At 52.7% G+C, this 13,163-nt stretch overlaps 1 protein-coding gene across 3 annotated transcripts in view; it reads right to left on the bottom strand.

The window, feature by feature from the left end:
* tbxas1 (thromboxane A synthase 1 (platelet)) overlaps window positions 1–13,163 on the bottom strand; it is a 321,143-nt gene that overhangs the window by 116,893 nt on the left and 191,087 nt on the right. For all 3 annotated transcript variants that reach the window (XM_038780696.1, XM_038780697.1, XM_038780698.1), the window contains 2 exons: window positions 12,309–12,397; window positions 2,396–2,544 (listed from right to left, as the gene is read on the bottom strand). In XM_038780696.1, coding sequence (XP_038636624.1) covers window positions 2,396–2,544; window positions 12,309–12,397 — 238 coding nt within the window. The remainder of the gene's footprint in view (window positions 1–2,395; window positions 2,545–12,308; window positions 12,398–13,163) is intronic.

The raw sequence follows: 13,163 nt of genomic DNA, 5'->3' as shown, positions 1-13,163 counted from the left end.
TGATTACACGTGCCATGTCTCAGTCAATGATTATTGCATCGCTTTTCAATCAAACTTTGAAGGCTGAACAGTTTGCCTGACCTCTAGAAGCATCAGCACCATAGAGGCAGCAGGCAACAATCAAACATTTAACAGCTGAGTTTCAGTATGGAGGAGTTGTGCTGGTGGGTGCCAAAGGGTGCTGAGGAACAAGCATGAAGATTGGGTGTGGGGAGGGTACGAGATGTCAGCTAGTGATTTGTGCAGTGGCAGGCAGAATTGATGCCAGGAGAGAGGTGGTCACTTCCCTTTGTAGCTCGGTGGAGGACTTTGGTCTTCGTCCGACATCGGTCGCTGGTCCTCCTGGTCACGCTGCCCTCAATAACAGCGGCTTCCACTGCCTCTCAGGCGATCTTGGTGACCGTGCTGCTGGCCCTCCAAAGCCCTCGGGGTAATAGGAATACCCATCTCTCATTCACAGCGTTGAGAAGCCTGCCCAGTTCGGCATCCCCAAACCGAGGAGTGGGTTCGCGCGCTGCCATGTTCGTGTGCTGACTAGAGTGAGTGGTGAGGGTGCGTTTAAAAGCATCTTCTCCTCGTTAGCGGCAAAACCCTGAGGCGCAAGTCTAGCAAGGCAGCCAGTAATGGCGACAAGCTGGTGGGGGCTCATTTTCAGCACTAAGTTCTGTTAAATAGGGGACGCGACCCTGCCAATGCACCCAAAATGACACTTAAAAATTTTTCCAAAATCGCACACTATATTTTCAAACTTGAACAAGGGCAATAATCAGGGCATGAAACCTGAGCTGGCAAATTAGTTTAAGGGGATAGGTCAAGACACATACAGTGGCAAGCATTTAAGATATTTCAGAATGCACAGAACAGATACATTCCAACGAGCAAAAAAAGTACAAGGTGTGGACCCCCCCCCCCCATATCCATGGTTAACTAGAAAGGTTAAAGAAAAAGCATATAATTGTGCAAAGCAGGTGTCAGGTCAGATAGGGTTGAGGCGTGGGCTTAAGCTTACGTGGGGTGCTCTTTCCAAGGGTTGATGCAGACTCAATGGGCCGAATGGCCTCCTTCTGCACTGTAAATTCGATAAGTAGGAAAGTAAGTTTCGAAGAAGACATAAGGAGGCTTCAAAGGGATATGATAGGTGAAGTGAGTGGCAACGATGTGGCAAATGGAGCATAATGGAGTAAAATTTGAAATTGTCAATTTTAGCAGGAACAAGAAAAAAGCAGCATATTATCCAAATGGTGAGAGATTGCTGAGCTCTGAGGGGCAGGGGGATCTGGGTGTCCGAGTGCATTAATCACAAAAGGCTAGTGTGTACCTACAGAAAGTAATTAGGAAAGCTAACATAATGTTATTGTTTATTGTGAGGGAAATTTAATACAGAAGTAGAGAGATTATGCTTTAGTTGTACAGACCATATTTGGTGTACTGTGTCTTCTTAGCAGTCCCTCGGAGTCAAGAATGACTTGCTTCCACACTAAAAATGAGTACTCAAGCGACTGAGGAGTCCAATGCGCGATCTACAGGCTCTGTCACAGTTGGAGCAGAGGGTGGTTGGAGGAGTGAGTGGGGAGGGATGCCCAGATTGCCATGCACTCCTTTCGCTGTCGACACTTGGCTTCAGCTTGTACTTGCTGATTAAACATTATTTAAGGAGGGGGGGATGTAAATACATTGGAAGTAGTTCAGACTAGTTACAAGACCAGTAGCAGGAATAGGTGGGGAAAGGTTAGGAGGAAAGGTTGGTCAGTCTTGGCTTGGATCCGCTGGAGTTTAGAAGTGTAAGAGTCGACTTAGAACATAGAACAGTACAGCACAGAACAGGCCCTTCGGCCCTCGATGTTGTGCCGACTTGATTGAAGGAAAAGATCCTGAGAGGGTTTGACAGGGAGGATATAGAGAAGATGGTTTCTCCTGTGGGAGAACTTAGAACTAGAGGTCATTGTTTAAAAATAAGGGGTTTCCCATTTTAAATGGAGATCAGGTAAAGTTTTTTCACCCAAAGGGCCATGAGTCTTTGGAACTCTCTTCCTGAGAAGGTGGTGGAAGCCGAGTCTTTGAGTATTTTTAAGGCACAGGTGGATAGATTCTTGGTAAGGTGATAGGTTATCGGGGGTAGGTGGGATGCAGATTTAAGGTTGCTATCAGATCAGCCATGATCTTATTAAAGGGCAGAGCAGGGTTGGAGGGGGCTGAATGGCCTCTTCCTGCTCCTTGTTCGTATGCAAACCAGAGCTTTATTTTCAAATGTTGAAACTGAATTCAATTCACAGTCCTTGTGAGTTATAACCTAACCTTTTCTGAATCTTGGTCCCGACCGCTTGATTACTCGTCAGGTTAATATGGCTGAAAGGGTGAAACAGAAGAGGAGAACAACAAAAGTGGTAAAACTTACTGCTGAGGAAAATAAGGGGTTTGAAGAAATTTATGTTAAAGACCATCTTTGCATGCTTGACAAACGGATCTTCTGGGTTCTTCTGGGAGTCCACTTGTGTACCAAATGCAACACTGGCAACGACATCCATGGAAAAGCAACCATAGTACCTGTTGGGAGATAGAACCAACATCAGCCACAGGGCAACCTTATGATCCTATTTTGTATGAAGCACTGAAATTGTAAGTGACCCACAAAACCAACCTGCCTAAAAACTGCCCCAGGATTAGCTCCCCACTGAAATGGCTGAACTCATCCAGCACTCTGTCACATACAATTATTAATCAATGATCCCACAGTCCTCGAAGGAACATAAGGGATGCATAGTGGCAAAGTGGTATTGTCACTGGATTGGTGATCCAGAGACCCATGATAATATTCTGGAGACCCGGGTTCGAATCTTGTCACGGCAGGTGGTGGAAATTGAATGCAATAACTATCTGGAATTAAAAGTCTAATGAAGCCATTGTCAATTGTCGTAAAAGAAAAACCCAGCTGGATCACTTATGCCCTTTAGGGAAGGAAATCTGAGGGCAGCGCGGTGGCGCAGTGGTTAGCACTGCTGCCTTACGGCGCCGAGGTCTCAGGTTCGATCCCGGCTCTTAATTCACTGTCCGTGTGGAGTTTGCACATTCTCCCCTTGTTTGCTTGGGTTTCGCCCCCACAACCCAAAGATGTGCAGTGTAGGTGAATTGGCCATGCTAAATTGCCCCTTAATTGGAAAAAATGAATTGGGTACTCTAAATTTATTTTTAAAAAAGGGAAGGAAATCTGCCATCCTAACATAGTCTGGCCTAAATGTGACCCAGATCCACAGCAATGTGATTGGCTCTGAAATGCACTCTGAAGTGGACCAGCAAGCCGCTCAGTTGTATCAAACTGCTACAAAGTCAATAAAAAGGGAAAGAAACCATCAGATCACCCGGAAATGACAACAGCAAACCCAGCACTGCCGACCCTGCAAAGTCCTCCTTATTAACATCTGGGGGATCGTTGTCTCGTAGACTGGTCAAGCAACAGCCTGTTATACTCACGGAATCATACCTTACAGATAACGTCCCAGACACCATTATCACCATCCCTGTATTTCCTGTCCCACCGGCAGCACAAACCCAGCAGAGGTGGCTGCATAGTGACATAGGGAGGGAGTCTTCAACATTATCTCCAGACCCCATGAGGTCTTATGGCTTCAGATCAAACATGAGCATAGAAACCTCCTGTTGATTACCACATACTGTCCACCCTAAGCTGATGAATCAGTATTCCTCCATGTTGAACACCACTTGGAGGAAGCACTGAGGGTGGCACGGGCACGGAATATACTCTGGGTGGGTACTTCAATGTCCATCACCAAGAGTGGCTCAGTACTAAGTTGACCAAGTTCTAAAGGACATAACTTCTCGACTGGGTCAGCAACAGAGGGAAAAGCATAATAGGCGTCATCCTCACCAACCTGCTTGCCACAGATTCATCTGTCCATGATCGGTAGGAATGGCCACCGCATACTCCTTGTGGAGACTAACAGAAAGCACTTAATATCTTTTTTTTTTTTATAAATGTTTTTTATTCAGTTTTCATGTTTTATATTGAACAAATTACAAATTGTTAGAGAGAGAAAAAAAAAGAACACGCAAAAATTAACATATATATTTACAGGTAAGCATCTTCGTAGTAATAACTGTGGCCTCCCCCCTTTAGCCGGCATATATATTTTACATTCCCCAACATGTTTATTGGCATTTATTTAGTTTGGTTTTGGGCCTTAGTTAGCCATCAAACCCCCGTAACAAACCCGTAGCCCTCCCCCCCCCCCCCCCCCCCGGCTACCTTCCCCCGACTATTCTTCCTCTTGTACGTTGGCCACAAACAGGTCCCGGAACAGTTGCATGAATGGCTCCCACGCTCTGTGGAAGCCGTCATCCAATCCTTGGATGGCGCATTTGATTTTCTCCATTTGGAGAGAATCCGAGAGGTCGGACAGCCAGTCTGCCGCTCTGGGCGGTGCTGTTGACCGCCAGCCAAACAGGATTCTACGGCGGGCGATCAGGGAGGCAAAAGCAAGGGCGTCCGCCCTCCTCCCCAGGAATAGATCTGGCTGGTCTGAAACCCCGAAGACCGCCACTATCGGGCATGGCTCCACCCTCACCCCCACCACTTTGGACATAGCCTCGAAGAAGGCTGTCCAGTACTCCACAAGTCTGGGGCAAGACCAGAACATGTGGGCGTGGTTGGCCGGGCCTCTTTGGCACCGTTCACATCTGTCCTCCACCTCCGGGAAGAACCTACTCATACGGTTTCTCGTTAAGTGGGCTCTATGTACCACTTTTAGTTGCGTCAGGCTGAGCCTTGCGCACGTGGAGGTGGAGTTGACCCTATGCAGTGCTTCGCTCCAGAGTCCCCACCCTATCTCCATCCCCAAGTCGTCCTCCCATTTCCTTCTTGTTGCGTCCAGTACTGTGTCGTCCCTTTCTACCAGTCGGTCATACATGTCGCTACAGTTCCCTTTCTCTAGGATACTTGCGTCCAGTAGGTCTTCCAGTAGTGTCTGTCGTGGCGGTTGTGGGTACGTCCTTGTCTCCTTTCGTAGGAAGTTTTTGAGCTGCAGGTACCGTAGCTCGTTCCCCCCAGCTAGCCGAAATTTCTCTGTCAGTTCGTCCAGTGTTGCGATCCTGTCGTCCGTGTATAGGTCCCTGACTGTCAGTGTCCCCCCCGTCCTGCCTCCACCTTTTGAAGGTGGCGTCAGTCAGTGCTGGTTTGAACCTATGGTTGTTGCAGATGGGAGCCTTGTCCGACATTTTGTTCAGGCCAAATTGCTGCCGCAGTTGGTTCCAGGATTGGAGGGTGGCTGTCACCACTGGGCTGCTGGAGTGTTTTTTGGGTGGGGATGGGAGTGCTGCCGTGACGAGGGCCCAGAGGGAGGTCCCCATGCAGGAGGCCTCCTCCGCACGCACCCACTCGGCTTCTGGCTCCTGGATCCATCCCCTTACTCGCTCGGCTGTTGCCGCCCAGTGGTAGAATTGTAGATTCGGGAGGTCTGTAGGACCTTCTTTGGGATCCTAGCATTTCCCCCCCCCCCCCCCCCCCCGCCCCCCCCGCCCCCCCCCCCCCATTACGAACTCCATGATAAGTTTGTCCAGCGCTTTGAAGAAGGCCTTGGGGATGTAGATCAGAATGGATCTAAACAGGAAGAGGAACCTGGGCAATACGTTCATTTTGATCGTCTGGACTCTCCCCGCGAGGGAGAGTGGGAGTGTGTTCCATCTTTGCAGGTCCTTTTTTACTTCCTCCGCCAGGCTGGTGAGGTTCCATTTGTGGATCCCTTTCCAGTCATGGGCTATTTGTGCTGCCCCCTCCCCCCCCCCCCCCCCCCTTGCTGGTGTAGTGGGAAGATCTCGCTTTTGCTCATGTTGAGTTTGTAGCCCGAGAAGGCTCCAAACTCTTTCAGGAGCGCGATGATTCCGTCCATGCTGCTTTGTGGGTCCGAGATGTAGAGGAGCAGATCATCTGCATAGAGTGAGACTCTGTGCTCTCTGCCTCCCCTTCGGATCCCCCTCCAATTTTTTGCTGCCCTGAGCGCAATTGCTAGCGGTTCGATTGCGAGTGCGAACAGCAGCGGGGACAGTGGGCATCCTTGTCTGGTGCCCCTGTGCAGCTGAAAGTGTTGGGAGTTGGTATTGTTGGTCCGTACACTCGCCATGAGGGCGTTGTATAGGAGCTTTACCCACGCGGTGAACCCTGTTCCAAGCCCGAACCGCTCCAGTACCTCTATGAGGTATTTCCATTCGACTCTGTCGAAGGCCTTTTCTGCGTCCAGGGAGACAATCACCTCTTGTGTTCTCTCCCCGGAGGGGGTCATTATCACGTTCAGCGGGCGCCTGATGTTCGAGGTGAGCTGTCTATCTTTGACGAAGCCCGTCTGGTCCTCTGTGACCACCTCAGGTACACAGTCTTCTAGCCTTTTGGCTAGGATTTTGGCCAGTATTTTGGCGTCTGCATTCAGCAGAGATATGGGTCTGTATGACCCACATTCCGTTGGGTCTTTGTCTTTCTTAGGTATCAGCGAGATTGAGGCCTGTGCTAACGTGGGTGGCAGTGTGCCCCTAGCTAGCGAGTCTGTGAACATCTCCCGCAGGTGCGGGGCCAGCGCTGTCGCAAATTTTTTGTAGAAGTCCGCCGGGAATCCGTCCGGTCCCGGCGCCTGACCCGTCTGCATGGAGCTGATACTGTCCATGATCTCTCCCAGTGCTAGTGGTGCTTCCAGGTCCCATTTCCTGCCCTCTCCCACGACTGGTATGTCCAGTCCATCAAGGAACCGGTTCATCCCAGCCTTCCCCGTTGGGGGCTCTGAGGTGTACAGCTCTTGGTAGAAGGCCTTGAAGGTTTTGTTAATCCTCTCTGGTTCTGTTTCCAACATGCCTCTGGTACCCCTGATTTGCCCAATTTCTCTGGTGGCTGCCTGCTTTCTCAGCTGGTGTGCCAACAGGCGGCTGGCTTTGTCTCCGTGTTCGTACAGGGTCCCGCGCGCCTGGCGGAGTTGGTGCACTGCTTTCCTGGTGGAGAGCAGGTCAAAGTTCCTTTGTAGTTCTTTTCTCTCCGCCAGGAGCTCTACGGTCGGGGCCTCGGAGTATTTACGGTCTACCTCCAGTATGGAGTCGACCAGCTTCTGCCTAGCCACCCTTTCCTCCCTATCTCTTTGCGCTTTGAAGGCAATGATTTCCCCTCTTAGTACGGCCTTAAGCGCTTCCCAGAACGTGGAGGATGATACCTCCCCGTTTTGGTTGTTCTCCGTGTACTCCGCTATGGCCCGCGCTATCCTTTCGCTGAAGGCCTTGTCAGCTAGTAAGGCACCGTCCAACCTCCATGTGGGGCGCTGGGCCCTTCCCGTCTCCAGCCGCACGTCCATGTAGTGTGGGGCGTGGTCTGATATCACAATTGCGGAGTATTCCACTTTGTCTATCCCTGGAAGCACCTTTTTCCCCACCACAAAGAAGTCAATTCTGGTGAACACGTTGTGTACTGGGGAGTAGAAGGAGAATTCTTTCTCCCCCGGGTGGGCGAACCTCCAGGGGTCCACAGCTCCCATCTGCTCCATAAAGTGACGGAGTTCCCTTGCCATGTTTGAGGTTTTCCCCGTTTTGGGATTCGATCTGTCCGTCTTTGGGTCCTGTACACAGTTGAAGTCCCCCCCCATGATTAGTCGATGCGTCGCTATGTCCGGGATTTCTGCCACGGTCTTTTGGATGAAGCTCGTGTCGTCCCAGTTGGGCGCGTACACGTTGACTAGGACTACCGGCGCCCCATCCAGGGCCCCGCTGACCATGACATACCGCCCCTCTGGGTCTGTAACCGTCTTTGTCGCCCTAAACATTGTCCTCTTGCCGATCAGTATCGCCACCCCCCTGGCCCTTGTCCCATAGCAGGAATGGTAGGTTTGTCCCACCCAACCCTTTCTTACCCGCAGTTGGTCCTGCTCCCTCAGATGCGTCTCTTGGAGGAAGACTATGTCGGCCCTCATGTTTCTGAGGTGGGTGAGGACTCTAGATCTCTTCACTGGGCCGTTAAGTCCCCTTACGTTCCAGGTGATTATCCTGGTGGGGGGCTTCTGCCCCATCGTTCCTGTGGGATTAACCATGTTTGTCTGGTGGACGAGCCCCTGCCCTCCGGGGTTTCCCTTTGTTAGGGGGCCGTCCAGGATGGCCGCTACCACTGCTCTCCCCATGCGGTCGGGTCTCTGCGCTCCGGGGTTTCCCCTTGTCCTGGGGGCACCCGCCATGGTCGTCCACTGTGTGTCCGCCACGCGGGTAGTCCCCTGCACTCTGGGGGGCCCCTTGCCCACAGACCGTACTGGGTGGGTGCTTGCAGCGGTTCCTTGTTCCGAGCCCTTGGTTGTGGTACTTTGTAGCCCTGTTCCTTTTCTGGCCTCTTTTGTCCCTTTGTCCCTACCATTCCCCTCCCTGGTCTCTCCCTCTACCCTCCTCCCCTGTATACCCCTCCTTTGCTCCTCTATACCCTATTCCTGTCCCCGTTTGCTCTCCCGACTTTGGTGGGTGATCTCCCCCCTCCCCTGCCTGGCGCCTTCCCCCCTGTTGGGGGTGCGCTGCGGCCCTGCTTTGTTGCGTGCCCCCGGCGCTAGCTTTCCTGCTATTACGGTGGCTCCCCTCTCGGAGGTTGTTGTCTCGCTTCTCCTCTACCTGGCCTCTACGGTTTTCTGCCCGCTCTTCCCCCATCCTACCCATTGGCGTGCCGTTGCTCCTTGCCAGGGGCCCCTCGTCCCTACCTCCCCTGCTGTTCTTCCAGCCCGTGCTCCTCGATGAACCTGTTCGCCTCAGCAGGGGCTGTAAAGAAATATTCCTTGTTATGGTATGTGACCCAGAGTTTCGCTGGGTACAGCATACCAAAACGCACTTTGTTCCTGTAGAGAGCTGCTTTCGCTCTGTTAAACTCAGCCCGTTTCTTAGATATATCCACTCCAAGATCTTCATATATTCGGATGGTGTGCCCGTCCCATTTGCTGGCTCTATTTTCCTTGGCCCAGCGCAGGATTGTCTCCCTATCCCGGTACCGGTGTAGTTTGGCTATGACTGCTCTCGGTTGTTCCCCTGCCTTGGGCTTCGGGCGCAGCGACCGATGTGCTCTGTCCAACTCCGGTGGGGTGGGGAAAGCTTTCCTCCCCACTAAGTTGCCCAGCATTGCAGCCACGTATGCTGTGGGGTTTTTACCCTCGGTCCCCTCTGGCAGGCCCACTATCCTAACATTTTGCCTTCTCGAGCTGTTTTCTTGGTCTTCTACCCTGCCCTTCAGGCTCCCCTGTGTTGCGCCCAGTCTCGCCACTTCCCTCTCCAGGGCCGTGACCCGGTCGCTCATGTCTGTCGCTGCTTTCTCTAGCTCCTTAATGGTTGCCTCATGGGCTTCCAGTTTCCCCCCTTGAGCTTCCAGTTTCTTCTCTTGAGCTTCCAGTTTCTTCCCTTGGGCATCCACTTTCTCCTCCAATCTGGTCAGAGCCTGCTGCACCCCTGACATGGCCCTCGCCACTGCTGCCTGTGCTGCGGCTTCCGCGTCTGCTTTCAACTCTGCCTTGATTGCCTGCAGCTGCTCCCTCACCACCTCAGTAAAGGCTTCCTTCCAATTCGGGCCCCCCTCTAGCCCCGGGGGAGGGGGTACCTGTCTGTCCGGCTCTTTTTGATGCGGCGATACCTCCGTCCCGCCGCTTCGTGTGCTAATCTGCTCGCGTGAGCTGTCTTGCCCTTTGTCCCGTCTGCTTTTGGTGCTCCCTTTCCCTTGGCTCCCTTCTGGCGTTTTTTTCTCCCCCTTCCCTTTCATCTTTTCTTCTCCCCTTGTTTTTCTGTTCCCCCTTTTTCCGTGCCCGATTTTTATTTTATTTATTTGTTTATTAATTATTTTCTCCCCCCCCCCCTTTTATGCAACTCCCCTCAGGTGGGCTTACTTTGATGGGAGTGGGTGTAGAAAGAGAGAAAATAATATATATATCCCTCCCCCTTTCTCTTTAACAGTGTTCTTTTTAAAATAAAAGTCCTTTTCTTTTCCCCCCCCCACTTTTCCCCTTCCTCTCTCACGCAGGAGAGAGAGAGAGAGAGAGAGAGAGAGAGGGATTCTGTCCAGTCCTTTGTTCTTGCCACGTGGTGGTCGCTGCCGGTTTTGGGGGGGGGGGGGGGGGGGGGGGGGGGGGTGTGGAGACTCCGCTCCGGGTCTGTTTGGGGGGGGGGGGGGGGAGACACCGCTCCGCTCCGGGCCTGTTGTGGGGGAGGGGGAGACGCCGCTCCGCTCCGGGCCTGTTGGGGGGGGGGGGTGAGGGAGACGCCGCCCTGCTCTGAGGGGGGGGGGGGGTTAGTCTCCGCTCCGGCCCTGGGGGGGGGGGGGGGGGGGGGTGTAGGCGCGATGCCGCTGTGCTCCGTTCCGGCCCTTGGGGGGGGGGGGGGAGGTGTAGACGCCGCTCCGGCCCTTGGGGGGGGGGGGGTAGACTCCGCTCCAGCCCTTGGGGGGGGGGGGGGCTATGGACGCCGCTCCGCTCCGGCCCTTGGGGGGGGGGGTGTAGACTCCGCTCCGGCCCGGGGGGGGGGGGGGGGTATGGACGCCGCCCCGCTCCGGCCCTTGGGGGGGGGGGGGGATGTAGACGCCGCTCCGCTCCTTGGGGGGGGGGGGGGGTGTAGACTCCGCTCTGGCCCCGGGGTGGGGGTATGGACCTGCCGCCGCTTGGGCCTCTCCTGCTGCTGCCGCCGCCGCTTGGGCCTCTCCTGCTGCTGCCGCCGCTTGGGCCTCTCCTGCTGCTGCTGCCGCTGCCGAGGATCCTTCGATGACCGGTTTGTTGGGGGGGGGGGGGGGGGGGGGGGGGGGGGGGGGGGGGTGCGCGTCCTTTCCCTTCCCTGTTCTCCGCCGCTACGGGAGCCCCTCTCCTTGCGACCGCTCCGCTTGCTGACCGGAAGCCGACTCCCGCACTTAACTATCTTTAATGTGGTCCAGGACCGTCAATCATAGTAAATATTTACAAACATTGTGGTTAGTTTCACAGCTGACTACTTCAAAGCCACTCAAGCATGAATGGAAATGAATAGCTGGGTGTGTGTGGAAGCTGTCAAGCACAACCCTAGAGAGAAGACAATTTCACAGAGAAATTAATGAAAGGGTTGCAGATCAAAGATCTGAAAGGGTTCTAACCCAGCTAACTGGTTTTCTCTTTCCTGGAATTGGCAGGTGCTGCTTCCTCTGCCGGAGACAGCAGGCGTATTGCACAGGTGAGTTTTACAGCAGTAATTTTTTTTTTTCCTGCCTCTGTCCTGGGCTGCTCAAAGGACCGGAGAAACACGGGGGCACAGAGATTATGGTGCCCAGCCTGTTTATATTCTGCAAATAGAAACTCAATGAAATGAAAATCGCTTATTGTCATGAGTAGGCTTCAATGAAGTCACTGTGAAAAGCCCCTAGTCGCCACATTCCGGCGCCTGTTCGGGGAGGCCAGTACGGGAATTGAACCGTGCTGCTGGCCTGCCTTGTTCTGCTTTAAAAGCCAGCGATTTAGCCCAGTATGCTATACCAGTCCATGACCCATTTGTATTCTCCCATACGCATACCTCGTATCCAACACCTGGAGTATTGGAACGGGATCACTGCCGATCATGCTTTCTGCTCATCTACCAGTGGCGGAGAATCCAGCACTTTATTAACGGGCCTCCGTGCCACATGGTCCCTCCTCACTAAATATTCATAACTTGTCAACATTTAAAACAGGTTTGGCAGAATGAGGAACAGTCGAGGGGATCCCTCCAGGTGTACAAAGGTAAGTATAGCCCCTGGGAGGGGGGGGGGGGGTAGGGACATGCCTCAGCAGAGGTTGGCACTATATATTTCCAACTTAGAATGGTGCGAGATTCGAACTTGCAACTTTATCATGGACCTGCTACCAGCAGGTGGTATAGGTTGCAGGTTTGGGAGGTCCCCCCCCCCCCCCCCCCCCCCCCCCCCCCCCCCCCCCCCGCGGATTGGCCCGCACCGGACTGTGGCGGCGCTGGACTGAGTCCGCAGCTGTCACGCCGAGTTCCCGACGGATGAGACCACAAGTGTCCTGTGTCGTCGGGAACTCGGCCAGTCGGGGGCGGAGCATTGGGGTGCGGGCCTCAGGCAATGTCCTGAGGCCGTCAATACGTGGCGCGAGTACGCCGCTTTGGAGGGGGCTGTGCACCATGAAAGTGGCGGCGCCCCGATTTGGTCGGGAACTTTGATTCTCCGGCCAATCGCCGAACGTGATTTTGGCGTCGGCGACCGAAGAATCCAGCCCGAATACTTTAATAGATGTCTGCCTATCTTTGACACCCAACCTTCAGGGATGCACAGCCAGTATAAATTGATGCCTGCTGCTTACCGGTGGATGTCAAAACCCTTGCCAGAATCTGCATGAGTCTTCAGATTTTCCATTAGCATGTCAGCAGCCTGGTTAATTAATGGACACATCTGAAAATAAATTAGCTCATACAATTATGGGAGAATATCTATTGCTTTATAAACTACATCTGTATAGTTGGAACAAAAATCAAACATGCAAGAGAGAATATGTGGTCCCTTAATCCTGCAATAAATAGAGAACACAAGCTTAAATCACTCTGGAATTTTACTTTTCCTAAATGCTCGCCTGGATTTTTTTTTCTCTTCTCACTCATACAATTTTATTTCTTTCACACAGAGCCACGAGGGAAACATCAACAGCGTAAACACTGAGCCAACCTTCATCACACCAGCATCGCTCAGTGTAATTGGAATGTTGCAGTGTGGTTCCAAACCTCTCATTCTCAGGGGGAATCGCTCCACTCCAGAGACTTCAGCACATAATCCGAGCTGCTACTTCAGCGCAGCATTGATGAAGTGCTGCACTGCTGGAGGTTCTCTCTCTCTCAAATGCCTTCTCTTGGCTGGCTTTATTTTCAAGGGGGCTGGAGTATAAACATAGAGGTGTTGCTGCAACTGTACAAGGTACTAGTGAGGTCACGTTTAGAATGCTGTGTACAGTTTTGACCCCCTTACTGAATAAAAGATATTGCCATTGGGCCAGTACAGAGGAAGTTTGCATGGATGACCCCGGGTATGGAGGAAGTACGATATGAGGAAAGATTAAACAGGTTCGGTCTCTACTCTTTGGAGTTCAGAAGAATGAGAGGTGATATGATTGAAACATATAAGATTCTTTGGGGCTTAGACAGGTTAAATGTTGGCAGGATGTTTT

The sequence above is a fragment of the Scyliorhinus canicula genome, chromosome 20, assembly GCF_902713615.1.
Source record: "Scyliorhinus canicula chromosome 20, sScyCan1.1, whole genome shotgun sequence".
Classification (NCBI taxonomy): Eukaryota; Metazoa; Chordata; class Chondrichthyes; order Carcharhiniformes; family Scyliorhinidae; genus Scyliorhinus; species Scyliorhinus canicula.
Note: the sequence above shows the minus strand (reverse complement) of the source record. Positions and strands in the feature narration are given on the sequence as shown.